The 18055-nt window shown below is 36.3% G+C and overlaps 3 protein-coding genes across 4 annotated transcripts in view; 1 reads left to right on the plus strand and 2 right to left on the minus strand.

Annotated features, from left to right (window-relative positions):
- The window catches only part of LOC5565331, a 48689-nt gene extending 47008 nt beyond the window's left edge, over positions 1-1681 (plus strand). Inside the window, exon 4 of one of the 2 annotated variants that reach the window (XM_021850820.1) lies at positions 930-1667. In XM_021850820.1, coding sequence (XP_021706512.1) covers positions 930-966 — 37 coding nt within the window. In that variant the 3' untranslated portion in view covers positions 967-1667. Of the gene's footprint in view, positions 1-929 lie in introns of both variants that reach the window. The other variant, XM_021850816.1, reaches the window with a different exon arrangement.
- LOC5565330 (flavin reductase (NADPH)) lies at positions 1581-5922 on the minus strand. The gene is made up of 3 exons (XM_001649627.2): positions 5665-5922; positions 5209-5595; positions 1581-1884 (listed from the first exon to the last, which is right to left on the minus strand). The coding sequence occupies exons 1-3, from the start codon at positions 5735-5737 to the stop codon at positions 1727-1729; spliced, it is 618 nt and encodes a 205-aa protein (XP_001649677.1). The 5' UTR covers positions 5738-5922; the 3' UTR covers positions 1581-1726.
- A 7073-nt stretch (positions 5923-12995) lies between these two features.
- LOC5569670 (40S ribosomal protein S29) lies at positions 12996-13669 on the minus strand. Its single transcript, XM_001652883.2, has 3 exons — positions 13478-13669; positions 13213-13312; positions 12996-13143 (listed from the first exon to the last, which is right to left on the minus strand). Exons 1-3 carry the CDS (start codon positions 13537-13539, stop codon positions 13135-13137), a joined length of 171 nt encoding a protein of 56 aa, XP_001652933.1. The 5' UTR covers positions 13540-13669; the 3' UTR covers positions 12996-13134.
- Positions 13670-18055: the final 4386 nt, after the last annotated feature.

The raw sequence follows: 18055 nt of genomic DNA on the forward strand, positions 1-18055 counted from the left end.
GAATAGAGGTGAATACTTTGATGAGAGTCTGCTGTGAAAAATAAATGAAGCAAATTGGTGCAACCGTTTTCGAGTACCTAAAAAGCATTTACATTTCTGTAGCACTCTCAGTAATTTTGAAACCATCAAAAAACATTATTTAGTAATTTTGACATTTTTAGGAGACAACTAAACCGATTTGCATGATTTTTTAGAAGCTCCTTCATAGCCAATGTTTTTATTTATTTTCTGATAAATTGACTATACACCAAATAGCTGTCAAGGAAATTGGAGCGCAATAAAGAAAAAAAAACTCTGACACCGATTTGAAACTAGCAGTACACTTGGCAAATATTTGTCTTGGATTGATACAGAGACAAACAAATGTTCTACATCGAAAAAAAAATTGTCAGTGTTAAAACCAATGTTTGTTGGTTTATGCCTGAACAAATATTTGCATATACGACAAAACGAGTAGGTACTGAGAGCTTTAAACATAAGTTTTTTTTTGCAAACTTGTAAACCAAAAACTTCTTCTTCTTCTTCTTGGCATTACGTCCTCACTGGGACAGAGCTTGCTTCTCAGCTTAGTGTTCTTATGAGCACTTCCACAGTTATTAACTGAGAGCTTTGTTCGCCAAAGTTGCAATTTTCGCATTCGTATATCGTGTGGCAGGTACGATGACTTTATGCCCAGGGAAGTCAAGGAAATTTTACGAAAAGATCCTGGACCGACCGGGAATCAAACCCAGACACCTTCAGCATGGCTTTGCTTTGTAGCCGCGGACTCTAACCATTCGGCTAAGGAAGGCCCCGCGATCAAAATAATAAAAAAATATATGCTGCCGCTAGAGGGGTTAAGTTCATATACATTTTTTGATTATATTATTCCTTAATTATTATATTATGTCCTCTATATTCTTTCATTGTATTCAATCTTTCTTTCTAAGGGTCCACCGCCTCCGACCTCTGATGAACCTTATGTAGTTGCTCCTATCCATCATCATCCGGAATTGAAAGAACAATGCGTTCGTTTAATAAATTCAGAATGGCCACGATCGCGTATGGCACGCTTCTGGAGCTTTGAATCATCTACGGATACTCTCCCTATTACTTTGGTTCTATCACAGCTTATTAATGGAGAGAACATCGTACTCGGTCATGCAAAACTATCACCTGTTCCAGCCGATCTAGATGCCGCTTATCTAGAATCGGTAGTAGTAGACTACCGGTATCGTGGACGAGGCATTGGAACATATTTAGTAACAGAGGCTGAACTTTACTGCAGAAGAATACTCAACATAAACAACGTATACTTGGCAACCGATGGTCAAGAAGTATTTTACGCCAAGTTAGGATATATTTTCTGTAAGGCAATTAATATTTTTGGAACCAACACTACTAGAAACACATCAAGCAAAAAGCATTGGATGAAAAAAGTGTTATCAGATTGGGATGTAGAAGGATCGGATGAGACGCAGAACAATATCGCCGAAAACCCAGAAAATCCAGACGATGCTATCGAAAGTGCAACTAAAGTGGACCGTCCCATACTGGATATCAATCATATGATTCGTAAAATTAGGAATATTGTTTATAACTATAAGAAGGAAGATACGATTTGTGATTTATTGCTAGCTATGCATTCTATTTAATGTTCAATAAACGATTCAATGTGTAACACACTACCTAGTATTAGAAATAATGCGTCCATTATAATGCAAGTGAAATGTCATCCCTCGTCAGTTTAACAAGCAGGTTTCGTGCACATTCCAATAACTTTGCCAGCATGTTGATCTTCGAATAGCGCTTCGATCAAAAACTTGCCTAAATCTAATTTGGAAATCGAACGCGTCAATCCAGGCGATTTGTCATATGCGATAACGTACTCGGTTGAAGGTTCATCTGTAATTGAAAAAGAGCGAATCATTTATCTTCTGAATAATCATCATCAAGTCAATTTGCATATCCATATTAAAAACTGGGTGGTCATTTAGCATAATTTGGGTTCTCACCATAGTTGACCCTCTAATACAGGCCTGCCCAACCTTTCTGAATCGCGGGCCAAATCTAAGAAACAATATCGCGAGGCGGGCCAACCTTTTTTTAATACAGCAATTTCAAAATTTGTAATTGTAATTGTAATTGCTCAATCCACACCCTGGCAGACAATTATCCGCCCATCTAGACACGGGCTGGGTGAGGACCTACCAAGCCTCCCCCGTTAACATGTCCTATACCGTTTAGCACACCGGGATCTTCCACAAGCAGGCGCCGGAATTAAAGCGGTCCCACAAGCTTCAGATACATTAAATATATATAGTCCCTCTGGCACTAAACCGAATGGCGCCCTCCGCTTCACCACTAGTACTGCTTCCCCACACGCCAAGCACAATATCGAAAGTAGCGCGTTGTATAGCAAATACAGTACACCACCTCCGACACTATGCCAAATGTACAGGAAAAACAGCACCAGTAAGAAAGCGGAAGGCGCACCACTCGGTTCAGTGCCAGAAGGACTATAAGTATAACGAAGAAGAAATGAAAAGATAGTAGAGTTGGTTCGGTTATTTGATTGCTGAAACGAAAAAAACAGAAAAAACAGAAACAAAGTGTTAACATTAAAACGGGGTTTTATAATTGATAAATGTATCGATAGTTTCTCATCTGTTACGTTTCCTTATCGTAGCGCTGTCGATTTTTCCATCTCCAGGGTGTTCGTCTCCGCTCGAGCAATGAGGACCATGATGAAATGAGAATATGAAAATGTGAGCATTAGTGTTGATCTAGTAATAGATTAATTTAAACTGCTTTTCATGTGCTAAGTAACTTGTAAACTCCTACTCAATTATGTTTTGTTGGCCTACACGTTTTATTTAGACACAATTTTATTTAGAAAACTATTTGGATCCGAGATTTTAGGTGCAGATTGAGCATGTTTGATAAAACAAGCATCCTGTTTTCAGTTAAAGAATGTTCAAGAAGTTGATGATTCTGTTATTTATACTGGCTACATACAAGAATTCACTATTGATGTAATATATGGATATTGAAAGTTCCAACGCGCGATTATAATACTTCAGTTTTCGTGCTGTTGTATTGGAGTAAGTAGTGGGAAACCAATCAGTTTGGTGATTCTAACGGTAACAAATAGCAAGACGAAAGGAAAGTTGATAATCTATCATCATTATGATTTCAGTCCTAATTTCATGATCCGTTTAATAAATTCCGCGTATGATTCGGCAATTTTAACAATTTATACATGTGTATTCGAAGAAAACAGATTACGAGCATTTATTACCTGTTGCAAGGTTCCTAAGTGATCAGATATTTATCATTTTCTACAGCCTAATTTAATAATACCTACATTGGGTTGTAACAAAAATTTGATCTTGGGATGTTGATTTGCCTCCTAATCAAAGTTTCGACAATAGTCACATGCTTACTATCCCTTATGGCAGTGTTGTTGATTCTATTGTCTATCGCTCATCAGTTTCGCGCCACCCGGCAGGGACTTGGTCCTATGTACCCAATACTCTGCTGTGTCTTAACTTCACGCAATACATTCTGTAGATGTGTGATACAGTTTGCGGAATATTATGATTTATCACTTCGTTCAGATGGAAAATTCTGTTATGGTACCATATTCACATATCAGATAACTCCCACCTGGAACGATGTAATACATCGGAGACATGTAGATTCAGATGTATGTATACGATCTATGCCTAGTTCGGCTCTGATCGACAGGCAATCAGTGTATTCAGTTTTTCAACTAGCTTGAAGCGATGAACGTTTCAAGACAAGCTCTCCACTATATCTGCTAGCAATCACCGGTCGTCGATAGACATTTCGGTTCTTTTCTGCTAAAGATAGATCCGATTGTATGCCAAAGACTATGGCTCATGCTTTTCAATACAGCTGGAAAAACAAGAACTACACCCAGCACCAAATAGTACGTAACTATGAGGCGGACCGGAAGGTTTGATGAGCAATCCCCACCTTTAATACAGCAATTTCAAAATTTGTTAATAAAATCAAATAAAAGTGATAACAATTCTTTTGAAAATATTACAAATAGACGAGATAATCTTGCCCTAAATTTTGTGAGAATTCTGCTCCTGATTACGGCAGAATCCAACCAAGGATTCTTTTGAAAAATTTGCCCTGAACCCTGTAATTATGTTGTCCAGGATTTTATACAATCATTCTCAGAATTCAATCACACTTTTCAAAGGATTTTGTCAGATTCTAATCTAATATTATTTGAGAATTCCTTCTTGTTTTTTAGAAACAATTCCCTACATTTGCAAGAATAAAGCATTGGATTCTGTGAAAAATGTTCTCAGCACTTCGTCAGAACCCAACCATATACACATTTTAAAATTTCGTTCTATAAACTGAAGAAGTCTGCTCTGCTCAGAATTCTGTAAGAAATTCATTTACCTTTCTAAAAATAATGTCCCATATTCGCTGATAATCATGGCTAGAATATTTTGTAATCCTCCAGGGATTTCAAATAAAATCTTGCTCTACCGTTTTTGTAAGAATCGTGCCTGAGTTTTCTTTGAAATTTATGTGTGAATTCTGTATATGATTTTATAGCCTATTAATTCGACTAATATTTGATATAATTTTCTATGCTCAAGATGTAGTGATATAGTGATTCTGATATAGTGAGATTCGGTTCGGTCATAAACTTTGATTGACAATGTTTGTTGGCACTTGATATAAAATCAGTTTTGTTTCTTGATTGTTAAGAAAGTTATTAACAAGATTTCTTGTGTTTACTTCTCATAAAAAATCATTATTTGTTAACAGAAGCTTTTTAAATCATTAACACCAAGTAAATTTAGAAGGTTCAATGAACTAATGTGAAGAATCTTCAAAATAAAAGAATCTAAAATTGTAACAATTAGTCCTGAAATGTTCTAATATCAAGCTGGTAGAGCAGTAAAAGGGCCAGTTATGAGGAAGATCTCAGAGCTCTTCGCGGGCCGTACAAAATGAAGCGGCGGGCCGTACGTTGGGCAGGCCTGCTCTAATAGTTTGTTCTTTATGTTATGCCTAATGACCATTGTGCAGAATACCAGCTAAATAATTTGATTAGTTATGTCAAATGTCTATTGTCAAACTCGTTTTTGAACCTAGGTTGGAACTGGCGAAACCCGTTCTGAATCACAGTTTCAACCCCAACCCATGATTTTCCGCATTGCATAATAAACTTACCAGCGATATGTGGAGGAAGAATTGCACGATACTCCAAATCGGAAGCCTTCAGTACATCCAGCATCCGTTTATGGTCAGCATTCAACTCAGTGAACATCTTTGGCACCTTGTCCGCATCGAAAAACAGGAAGGATGACAAACATACAGATACTTTTTTGAGATGTGCAGCCTTCATAGCATCTACAATATTCTGGATCCCAGTCGACATCATTGTGGTCGGTTTCAGGTCATTTCTTGTCCCCAATACAACGCATACGAGTTCCTGGTCGCTAATCGCTTTGACTACATCCTCTGCATTGACTACATCACCCTTCACTAGTTCCACTTGATTCTTAAAAGATTCTGGAACTGTTGCTTCATTTCGCACCATAAGGCGAACCTTGAGGCCTACATAACAAATAATGATGAGAATTAGCATACCTATTCATTTATTTGCGAAGAAAAATGCATAATCACCCTTATCAAGCGCATATTGCACAGCACATTGACCGGTCATACCGGTGCCTCCAAATACAACAATTTTTTGCATCTTTCACTTTTTCTTCTACTACTTCTACTGCAAAATCAGCAAACTGACTAATAAACGAACTATTAAAACTAATGAAAAGGAGTCAATGACTCTTGTTAAATAATCGCACTTGAACGCCGTGAATTGTATCTATACGCGCACAGCTAATCGTTTCTTATCACGAAGTATTTCTAGCGTTCGTAATCATAAGAGCCTAATTGCACTTCGATAGTATTGCAGCGATAGTCCATTTTACGAAACGGCAACACTGATGATATTACTGTTACTATCACGCGTTACGACACCACCTCCTGTCAAAATTTCATTCACGCTCGTTCAGATCTACTCAAAAGTGAGTAGATTTCGACTCACTTCGGAACAAAGTGGAACTGCTCAAAAGTGAGTAACACCATCGTTACTCACTTTAGAGTAACATTGTCAAATGTTAATATGGGAGTAACACTTACTCACTTCGTTTAATCTGAAATTTGCGAAAGTGAGTAGATGTCACTCACTTCAGGAAATAATATTTTTGGAAATAAATGTATTATGTTATTCATAAAATGAGAAGAAATATACAAAGAGCATAACATTTATTCATTATCTCTTACATAACTATATGAATAATACATTGTGTCAAGTAAAAAAAATGATATTTGTGTTGAAATTTCCGCTGCTCTGGAATGGATCCCCGGATGTTATAAATCTCTGGGGGATTGATGAAAGTCACGGAGGATGTAGTTTGACCAGGCCCATGACAACCATATATCGATACACAGTGTTCTTCGTAGCCAGGATGTCTCGGGCGATAAGTGAATATCGCCCACTGTCAGTTGTAAGAACTGTGAAAATAAAGACCATTGTTTTGTTTGATTGTTTGCTATGGTTTGTTTATCAATTTTTGATATTGTAAAATCAGCTAATAATGTGCCAAAAAGTTAAAGCACATTCAACATTTCGATGATTTTGGAAGGAAAGCAAACATTAAAAGGCATCTTGCAAGCCTCCAAGCAAGCAATCAGTGATTTGATTGCGACACTTGCTCGAGTATGGATCATAAACATTAAACAAAACATCGCATTCTGATTGCACTCTCGATTCATTTTTTTTTTTTTTTGTGGTATTCAGTTGGAGCTGCCTGACAGCTTAACTTGTCAAGGCTGAACCCTCGGTCTGGCTTTTGCCAAGTTTCCCCTCTACCAGGACCAATACTCAGACGGACTAGGCAATGGCGCCCACATGAACACTGTTTTTTATTAGTATTGTGACGTGGTAGTTTTTGAAAAGTACCCATATTCCCTTGCTTCTGAGAAAAGGAAGCATTGTGAAAATCAGCAGCTCCATCAGAATTTGTTTGAAATAGTAGTGTAGTAGTGTCATTACTAATACTGTTTAGTCGAAATGGTTTTGAATAATTTGTCATTCAAGTGCTATTCTGATTACTCCTGTCTTTTACGTTAGATTAGAGTCTTAAATGTCAATTGTCGTCAAGTTTTAACAAAATTAGGCTGTTTAGTAGTAGTACTAGTTAATTTAATTTGTTGTTGTTAAAAGTATTTATTGGTCATTACGTTCATATATCCTTGAAGAAAAAAGTCGCTTTCCTTGTCTGTTCAACAATTTTTCGAAACTAGCAAGTGTACCCTAATGATCGATCTCAGCGTCTTACTTTCCACAGTCATTTTATAGTGAATATTGAAAAGTAAAGTTACCTTAGGCTTCTATTACAGTCTCCTACATGATTCACTTTTCGGTGGCAAATGCAATGCTTCACAACGCCTACTTTCTACTTGTACATTTTGCGAAAATGAAGCTGGAATTAGATTATTTATATCGCTGTTACAAAAGAGGTATTTCTTATTATGGCAATGTAAAAACCATATTAAAATAAGATTGTCGCCACTTATTTCTACTCAGTGAATCTACTAGTCATTTTCCTAAGAGTTCCTATGTATTCCCTACGTCGTATATGATAACGATGTATCTAGCTAGCTAATAGTAAGAGTAAGAGTGGCTACGGATCATTCTGGTTAGCAAAAGGCAAACTGAACGTCACCAATAGTATTAATGTCTACTTTGAATAGATTAATTATTTGAAATGGGCATCAATTCTATCAATGACGCAGAATGTCCGTTGGATCACATCCGAGATATTATTGCGTCTATGCCATATGAATTATGACGCGGCTTTAAGCAAAAAGTGCCAAAATGTGATACCACCACTACAGGTTACGCCTTTGGTTTCCATCATATGGGCTAATGGATTATGCCCTCCCATCGCGGCAAGGTCGCATAACCAAGGGGAGGGATTCTGATTGCACTCTCGATTCAAATTACCCGAAAATGAGTAAACACATGGAGATGTTGACTACGCTAAAAGTCGTCTCGTGCCATGGGCCTGAGTTTGACCGAGCGAGTAGCCTTCCCAGTTAGACTGTAAAGAATACGGAACGGCTTTTTGCTCTATTATTTTAAGTAGATGCTATTGTTCTCCCTTTGCTCCTATCCGCAACCCGGTGCACGCGCCCTGTTGGGTTTCGAAAACCTCGTAGAAGATTACAAACCGTCAATGGCATTCCCAATTACTACCCCACATTGCACATTCGAGGGTCTGATTGTGCTCCTAACCAGGGCTGGTAGCAGTCAGGCAGCAAAATAATAGTGACTTTAGTGACCAAAATGATGAAAATAGTGACCAAAAAGTGACCTAAAAGTGACTTCAAAACAACAAATATTAGCCATAAAATGACCAGAAATGAAAATATATTCTATGTGTATATTAACCAATCTACATATTGGGTGAATTTAGAATGTAGAGAACTCCATTAATTTGAAATATTTCTTAACATTTATCCTGTTCACTATAAAAGTTGATTGCCATAAGTTGTCGAAAAGATGGCGAATTGAAGATTTAACCTATCGTATTTTTTCACGAGACGAATATTAACTTGATATAAGTTACTGCTTTATGTTTCAGATTTCAATCAAATGAAAAATAAAACAAAAAACATCACAGACACGAACTCCGGAAAACAAACTCGTGATAGAATTTTTAGTATAATTCCTGTTCATGAGGAGCTAACTGGCAAAAATTCTTTGAAAAGTTTGAAATATAGATACAAACTAAACTAAACAGTGGAATAAATCGAAGGAAAATTGTTGGTTGTAGACAAAATTGTGGTGAAAATCTTTAATGAATAACAGAACATTCTGAAAAACAAAACAAAAAACCTGACAGAATTGAAAATTCAAAAAAAAGAAACTCAGGCTAAATTTGTGGTGAAATTTCCGTAAAATTAAACTTTCCTTCCAAATAAACAATTCTAGGCATTCTAGAATTGTTGACGAAGTCTAGACAAATGAGACTGGTGTGCATTAGGAATTAAAAAAAAATTCTATGCGTAAACTTAAAGTATCTATATTTCAACTGAACGTTTCAATAAATCTCGCATAACTTGTGATTTCGCCCTAAAAGCCGTTGGTAACCAAGTGTGTAACTCGTTGTTTTTGAGACTAAGATTAAAACTATCACCACTGGGAGAAAGAGGAGGATCTTGCTTTCGTCCTAGCATTGTTGAATAACTTGTAGATCTGTTCATTTGCTCACGCGATAAATATATTATTGAAAACAATTATAAAACTCATTAGCGACTCGTAACCTTACGTTTTGTCTGATATGAAAATGACAAACGATTGAAATCGCATATTTATTGCTGAAATTCATGAACAAGTGAATTTGTCGTGAGGAAACAGCCACTGATATCAGTCAAACAATTATGTTTTTCAAGAGCTGTCCGGAATATGAAGCAAAAATGTGGTTGTGCCCTGAATAAAAATCATGAAAAGGCCGAACTATTTTATTGATTACAGTGAATCGAAGATGTGGAATCCAAATCTTCACCCCCCATTCAAAACTCAAGTGTTTGCAAGGCCTGATTACGCTAAAATGTTGTACAGAACAATCAAATTTATATGTGTTTCGATTAGTTGTACTTCACTGAAGCCTTAAGTGTCCGTAATATGAATCAAACCGGTACTTGCCCCTGGTCGTCCTGGACGAGTTTCTGACAAACTTTTTGATTTTTTTGGTTGTTCTTCTCAATGTTTATCTTCCGGAGGAATTTTGATAATGTTCTTTAATAAGATAGGTTTAGGATACCTTCTATAGCTGTAGATTAATGCAGAAAGTTCACTGATAATTTATTCAGCAGATATTGGTCCTGGTTTTCGCCAAAATGTATTAAAATATTTAGGCCAAAAAGTTCATCCTAAAGTTGCTTTCAAAGTTTTGTCAGAATCTTATCCAAAACTTTTCCCAAAATATTTTTACACTTTCCTTTGGAAATGTCTACGGATAATTCATCTGAATTCTTCCAGAAAAAAGCCACTTTGACACTTCGATTTCCAAATCACACTATAGTTGTCTTTATAATAAGAAATATCCATTTGGGGTCATGCACAAATTACGTCACGCTCCAAGGGGGGGTGGTCAAGTCAAGCGTGACAAGCCTTACAAAATTTTCGAAGGACTCATACAAAAAACGTGACAAAGGGGGGGAGGGGATCGAAAAAGTTGAAATTTAGCGTGACATAATTTGTGTACCATCCCTTTCTTGCTGTTTGTATTTAAAAAGCTAAAACAGCCTGCAATTTTATTATCATCAGATCGCAAAAATAGTGACTTTAGTGACCATTTTTCTGAAAAAAGTGACTTTAGTGTCTTTTTTGTTGGAAATAGTGACTTTTTAGTGACCAGGTCGAAAAAAGTGACTAAGTTACTAAAAAGTGACCCACTACCAGCCCTGCCTAGCCCACCCTCAGTTCGTAATCTTCTTCTTTTTTTTTTTTTTCAAGGGCACTCCGTGCTCGTGGCCACCACTGTGCCGGACTCAGTTGATCTTGTAGCTTCTTTACCGATACAGATCTATTTTTAACTTATCTATATTTACATCTAGTTTCACTCTCTCCTACTCTTTTACTCTCACACCGAGCAGGTAAGAGAGAGCTCTGCTGTTAGTGAGGCTAGCTGCCTGCGAAGAGGGTCAGTTTGTCTCAGTCACCATCTGATACTGACGGAGGATGGACGTGCTTCCCAAAGCACGGTCCTCCGTGAGGCGTCTTCTGGTGGCTGGACGGGTTTTTTTGTGGAGGGGCTGGGAATCGAACCCATGACCTTCCGCTTATGAAGCGCAAGCGTAACCTCAAGGCTACAGACCCCCCTATTCGTAATCTTCTCGCCAGCTTGAAATTATATTTTCCCGAAGTGAAAGTAATTTTAATAAGTGATAGCCTAGTGCAGCTCAACTGCATAGTACAGTAGTTTAACCAGAATCTTTAGATCAGAAGATAAAATCTAAATTTTGTAATAAAAAGGTTGCCATTGCTTTGAAATTCACCCAACATCTAATTAAAACTACTAACAACAGCGATCAATTATCAAAATTCATCGCTTTCTGGAAAATATAATCTCAAGCCCAGGGATTTGCATTTGTTGACGAATTAATCAACGGCCGTATAACTTCCGTCTGAGTCCATTTCATCAGTCTCCGTCGCATATTCAGTCCTCCCAACGATTTCAAATAGCTTACCCAATACTACGTCTTCGGTGGAAACTGAAATCTTCCGTCGCCGCCGGAATTGCCGTCACATCCGCCCTTCTCGTCGAAGCCAGCGGGGTTGTTTTCAGAGCAGTTGCGAAAAATATCGAAAAACCGATTTTTGACAGAATGGCCTCCTTACGGTACTTTGCAGAAAACCGGCTTTGAAGTTTCTCACATTTTTTTCAACATCTTATTGGAAAATCAAATTTAATACGTTAGTTTGTGGAATCCCAAAACGTGTTGAATTTTGAATTAAGGGCCCCCCTTTATGAGATCAGATCTAAGCCCCCTGGCGCCCAAGTCCGGCACTGATTAACTGTTCGTATATTGTTCTAAGATTTTTTTTTCCAGCAATTTCATCATATCTTATATAGGCTTTTCCGCAATTGGTTCAGTTGTTGTTTCTTTGGACAATTAGGAATTTTTTGAGGATAATTCCAGAAATACACCAAACACCCCGCCATGAATTTCTTCAAGAATTCCTCTAAAGATTCTGTCACAATTTTTTTCAACACAATACTGGATTTAGTGATTCTTTAATCGATTTTGCTAGGAGGTTCGTCCAAGATATTTGAGTAGGACATTTTCAATAACTCTAGCAACAATTTGTGCAGAGAAGTTCCCACTGATTTCTTAGGATTTCCTCCAGAATTGTCGTTCAGATTTTAAAGTTTCTAATGATACCTTTAGAAGTAACTCCGGCGATTCTTTCTATAATTTCTTCAGCCCAGCATATTTTTTTAGGAAACTTTGCAAGGAAATCTTTAAATAAACTACCCAGGATTTTTTCAAAGAATTATCAATGACAATTTCTAAGACATTATTGGAGAAATCCATGAAAAAATCCTGAAAGTATTGCTATAAGAAATCTAATTGTAATCCCTAATGAAACTTCTAAAGAACTCTTACGAGGATCACTGAAAAACTCGATACTTCTGAGAAGTATTGGAGGTATGTCCAGATTAATTTGTAAGATAATGATTGAAACAAAAATTGTCGGAATAATTGCTGGTGTGAAATCTCAAATGATATGTTGATCAATTCATTTGCGATGCAAAGAAATTCACTCGAGATTTTTTTGAAAGATCTACGTGAGTAATTCGTGTTGGAGAAAATTCTAGATAAATTTATTAAATTCCTCAATAACAAACGATTTAAATCGTAGATGAATTCATGACGACGTAGGAAATCTTTAAAGAATTCTTGGGTTTCTGGAATAGCCTTTAACAAATTTCTTCAAAATCTTAGGAATTTCGGAATTCTTCGGAAGATTTGCTTAAGTAATAACTAGTATTTGTGGATAAATCTTTAAAGGAAATACGGGCATTTTTGCAATTGTTTACAGTAAGCCCTATGGAAACTTCATGGCTATGTACCTATTTCGAATCCGAATTCACTGAATTTCCTTAGTGAAATAGAAACAATTTAGAGACTTGCATTAAAATAGACACCAAGTCTTTGAAGAGAAACCTGCTACCAGTACCTTGATTATGTCCAAAACTTTGTATTCAGTTTAATAAGCCTACCGGTATCTACCGATTGTTGATCATTAAACAAAACACAATCTGGCCGCTCAGCCGCCCCAAAAAATGGACGTAATTCTCGAATGTCCCTTATTGGTTCCTCTGGATCATCACGATCACTACGGATGTTTCGGATGAAATAGTCACATCAGGTACTTACATTTTTTGTCAGTCAATTTTATTCATCAGCAATGACACCGTACAATAATCGGAACATCAACAGAACCATTCCCGGCCATCTTTTCGGGCAAAGGTGATGAATAAACCGAACCGCAAGAGAAAACGTCGAGGGAATTTAATCCAGCTAGAAACAAAACAAAATTGAGGTTAGGTTCAAATCCTGTATTTACTGCATTACAAATGTTTCACTTACCTTCCGGAAGCCAATATCCTTGGCGTATTCCCTGAAGCACTGACGGCAAATGTTGAGACCGTACTTCCGGATCATACCATGATTGTTGGAGCAAGCCCGGCTGTGAAAATATGAAGGAAAATATTAATTTTAAGCGAACCCTGACGTCATGGCGTCGAGTACACATGTGCTGAATGTTTTCGTGAATAGAAAGCCGATCTTGGAGCTTCCTTCGTCAAAATTCAGCACACCGTCCATTATCGTGCAATTTTACACCAATACTTACCAGAATCGGGAACCTTGTCCATATTTACGGGGATGCGAATACCAGAGATCAGCGAAACCCATTTTGTCTGCTCGGAATTTCTAGCAAGAAAGAACTTTTTGACGTTTTACACCGCGGATTGAAAAAAAAAGAAATAATTCAGAGCTGCCAACCAAAATTGAAAAACTAGTCGTACATTTGAAAATGCCTCGATTGAAGAAACTGAAATAACACACTGAAATTAATTTCATTGTGAAATCACACGCAAAAAATAAAGCGGTAAAAACCTGTAAAACTACACTATTGCAAACGTAAAGTTTATGGACCCGAAGAACAAGGGCCCGAAGGGTCCTAAAGCCCTGTCCCAATTTTAGTGCCAAACGCTTAAGTTTAGGCCAAAAACACATGTTTACTCAATTTTCTAATGTTTTCCGTTAGTTTAAGCCCAAAAACATTTTTATTAGATTTTGTCACATCCTTTGGCTTAAACTCAAATTTTGGGTGTATTTTGTTTTCCGTGTCCCTTACGAAATGTCAGATAGGAACAACCCCAGTGGTCGAACTAAAACCCCTGTGGTGTTTTTGTCGACTAAGCGAACGTCAAACATGATCAAAAGTGTCAAGGTTCATTTATGGACCAAATTTTAAAATTAAAGTTTAAACATGATATAGCCATTATTTGAGCGGGAAAAATTGCTAAAGTAATTACAGTAACATGCTTTTTCGTGTTAATAAATAAAAACAAGATTTTATTACAAATTTTAGGACCCAATTCTCGCATAACTCGTGATCTCGCCCTAAAAGCCATTGGTGACCATGTGTGTAGCTCATTGTTTCTGAGCATTTGAATTTTTTGTAAATCCACGTTGTTTAACAACTCTATGGTGAAGAAAGGACCATTATCTATCTACCAGTGATGTTGGTTTGGATGTTTATTCATTCACTTGCTCAGAAACAACGAGCTATAGCTATAGCTTCATTGTTTCAATTCTTGGGTAGTGCACAACGGTCAGATGAATTTATTTTGATCAAAATCATATTTACTCCATGTTGTTTTCACTATTAAAAAAGGATATACAGTTAACTCTCCCTTACTCGATATTTCGTATCTCGATATCGAGTTAGAGAACCATAGTTAAAGTTGGTTTTCATGGCTAACTCGATGGTCCCTTGGATCCCAGTTGCATTGGTTTTGTGTTCTGTAACTCGATGGTCCCTTGAATATCGAGTAAAAGAGATGACTGTAAATACTAAAAATCAATAGCAGTTCGCCAACACACAACTACACTGATTTGTGCAGACTACGCAATGCATTCTTTTCGAACACTTCGTGTCGTTATTTTTACCATGGCGGCAACGCAAGACTGAATCAGTCAAAACTACCATGTTTCATAGTTATATTGATGACGAATAAAAGTAATTTTTTCAACCATCTCTTGATTTCTGTAGGGTAATTCGCTAATTGTTGAACGCTACCCAAATGTTGAACGATCTGTAGAAACCATGTTAAAACAGGAAATTGAACCATTTTCAAACAGTTTCAATAAATTATACAGATTATTTTGTAAGTTAGCTGTAAATAAATTTAATTAGCACATTAATTTCTTAAACGAAATATTTATTGCAAATTTTTATAGGTAGGTGAAACGAAAATTTCAATTTTCTTAGAAAAAACTTAAGCTGGGGCTGCTATGAAATAAGCTGTGTAGTAAAACATACTGCGTATATTGGGTTAAGCACCTATTCACGATATTAGTAAAAGCAAAGACAAATTAAAGACCTCCATGTGCCTTGCAGTTGCCCAAAATTTTATGGCTCATAAGGTAATCTAGAATGCCGTGAAAAGTGGACTGCGATCTGTCAAACTTGGGTACCTTTTGCACTACCGAGGGACCAAATGCAGTACTAGAAGTGGTACCCAATCTGAGCTCGAGTTAGACGGACCTGGTAAAAGTCTACTTTAGTTATTTTCTAAACATCCGTACAATTTACTCGTACCTATTAAAAACATAAAAACATTTTCAATTGCACTTTCGTTTCACGTACATTTTCCATTTGTTGAACACTATCATAACATGACAGTCTTGGATTCATCAACAGTATTGCCAGATTTTTTATTTACGTAGCAAACACCTATATTGAAATGAAATATTGCATTACACAATATAGTATTGTTTATTGCTTTAAATATCTGTTGAATAATTATTATTAAAAAAAATCCTATAATGGTGTCTGTTGCAATGATGAAAAACGCGATTCAGTAAAGTATGATTAATTGTATCCCTGGCTATACCCTGAATCTTTTTCGAATTTCACTATCTTCACTATGGCATCAATGTCATCACCGTTTGTTTGTTTACATCATGATGGAAATTACGCATCGGCTGCCGATTTATCCGGAGTACAATAGTTCTAAATAATGGACGCAGTAGGTTTAATCCCCCAACAAAAAAAAATCCAGAGTATAACCTCAATCTCGCGATTGATGCTGTAATGTCGAAGGTAATGTACATTAGGAGAAGCCGCTAAAGTCTATGGAGTGCCGAAGGGGACGATTCACTTCCGTCTCAGCCCAGAGTGGTCAGGGAAAGTGCTTCGCGGACCTTACCCTGTCCTCACAACCGACGAGGAACGCGAACTTGCAAGTTGAATGAACGCGGGAGTAAAGCGGTCACCATTTAGCGACAATATTGTGCTCTGCAAGATAAATCCAGATTTAGCAAATTTGAAACATTTGCGTCCTTGAAGAACGAAAAAATCCAAGCCTACTTTAGTTTTGACGTTGCAATTCTGCGCGTTACCGCCGCCGCTGGATGTGGATTTAAAATGAGCGCCGTAATAGTTCAACATTAGGATAAGATGGGTTATGTATGTGTTCAACAATTGGGTATAGAAATATTTTTTTAAATATATATTTTTCATTTCAAAATGGACATTACAGTACCAAAAATGTAACAGGAATAATGTTAAACAATCGCCTACGGTGTAGAATGCTCTTTTAGCAACCTTTCTATCAGAATTTCCATTAAAATCAAATACCGTAATCCGGGGTATCATTGATCATGGGGGTAAAATTGATCGGAATGACTCATCTCGTAAAAAGTTGGTATTATCATTTATTGATGGAACATTTCCAAAACATGAGTGGTGCTTCTCTTTCTCATATTCATGAGCTAATAGAAGTGAAGATTTTTGCGAAGATTGCGTTTACCTTATGCGTGAATTTGGCAACTTTTCGAAACAATAATTTTGATGGTTAAGGATGACACTACCGAAGATTCATGTCACACATAAGTTCTGCAAACGATATGAGCAATGGAAATGCGTTTCTTACTGAAAATGGCATCGCCGAAAACGATTCCGTTGTTAAAACTTTCAAAAGTGTGCTAAATTAGGCAACATTACCGAATTACTGTTAAGAATGTAAAATTCCCTTAGGAAATTGCCTACCTTTAGGTGTATTTCCTGGTTCGAGGTGTTTTTAATTTTAAAATAACTCAAAAAGTAAATGACTTGTAAGCGTTTGACTTTCATATTCGGCTTCAGGAGCCATGATTTAAGTAAGTGGAGTGATTCCAAGCAACAGCACCAAAATTTGGTAAATTTTTTAATTCATTTTTTTCTATTGAGCTGAAACTTTGCACAGTTTTTCAGTTCCATCTAAATCGTCATTTTCCGATATCGAATCTTCAAGTTGAGTCACGACTAACTTTTCAAAAGGGTGTATGTGAAAATGGTTCAAAAATATTCAAAAAGCTGCACAGCAAAAACGGTTCGTTCGATTGTTAGACAACTAAAGAAACAAAGTTAGACAACTAAATAAAGATTCCAAAAAAAATACACACAGTAAAAAAAAATTTTTTTTGCATTAAAAAACATAATTTCTGACACAAAAACTCAAATATCTCAAAACCCTATCGGAATACCAACGTAATTTTTTGAGGGAAAACGGTCCATTATATTAGCTATCTACAATAAAAATGTGATGTGGTGATGGTAAACCAATAAACAAAAAAGTTATGACATTTCAAACATGTCACAATTTTCACGTTTAGTAGAAAAAAAATTTTTTTTTCAGTTTAAATTATTACGGGAACCGCAGTTTGTTGCTGATTTTATTGTTAAGGGCCTTGCGTGAATTAAACGAGTCGTTTTCATGTATTCATTAGTATTATGTATATTATATGTATAAATATTATGTATATGTATAAATATTATATGTATATGTATATATGTATAAATTAAAATGAATTAACAGATTACACGAAAATATTTTTTTTTTTACCAGGATATTTTTTTTTAGAGTATGATCGATGAGTTTCTAAATGTTATATATAAACTTTAGAAGTTTTGGATTTGGGTATGCGTTATGAGATCATGAAAACATTTTATTAATACTTATTTATTTATTTATTGTTATTCAATTTTTTTACAATATCGAACACTTTTGCATCATTATCAGTACAGTTCGAGTATAGTTTTGCTTTAATTTTATTTTCTGACAATGGAATGAAACAGTGAAATTTTTGGGTTCCTTGGATCGTTTTCGCGTTATTATATTGCTCGCTGAGCTCTGATGCCGTTAATTCGTACTCTTCA

Source organism: Aedes aegypti, chromosome 1 (assembly GCF_002204515.2).
Source record: "Aedes aegypti strain LVP_AGWG chromosome 1, AaegL5.0 Primary Assembly, whole genome shotgun sequence".
Taxonomy (NCBI): Eukaryota; Metazoa; Arthropoda; class Insecta; order Diptera; family Culicidae; genus Aedes; species Aedes aegypti.

Excerpts from the sequence above, each read along its gene's own strand:
- LOC5565330 (XM_001649627.2), bottom strand. The coding sequence starts at position 5,737 with ATGCAAAAAATTGTTGTATTTGGAGGCACCGGTATGACCGGTCAATGT. Across the intron at positions 5,596-5,664 it reads GCAATATGCGCTTGATAAGG|GCCTCAAGGTTCGCCTTATG; the intron begins GTGATTATGCAT and ends TTTGTTATGTAG. Across the intron at positions 1,885-5,208 it reads TCTTCCTCCACATATCGCTG|ATGAACCTTCAACCGAGTAC; the intron begins GTAAGTTTATTA and ends TTTCAATTACAG.
- LOC5569670 (XM_001652883.2), bottom strand. The coding sequence starts at position 13,539 with ATGGGTTTCGCTGATCTCTGGTATTCGCATCCCCGTAAATATGGACAA. Across the intron at positions 13,313-13,477 it reads GGACAAGGTTCCCGATTCTG|CCGGGCTTGCTCCAACAATC; the intron begins GTAAGTATTGGT and ends ATATTTTCACAG.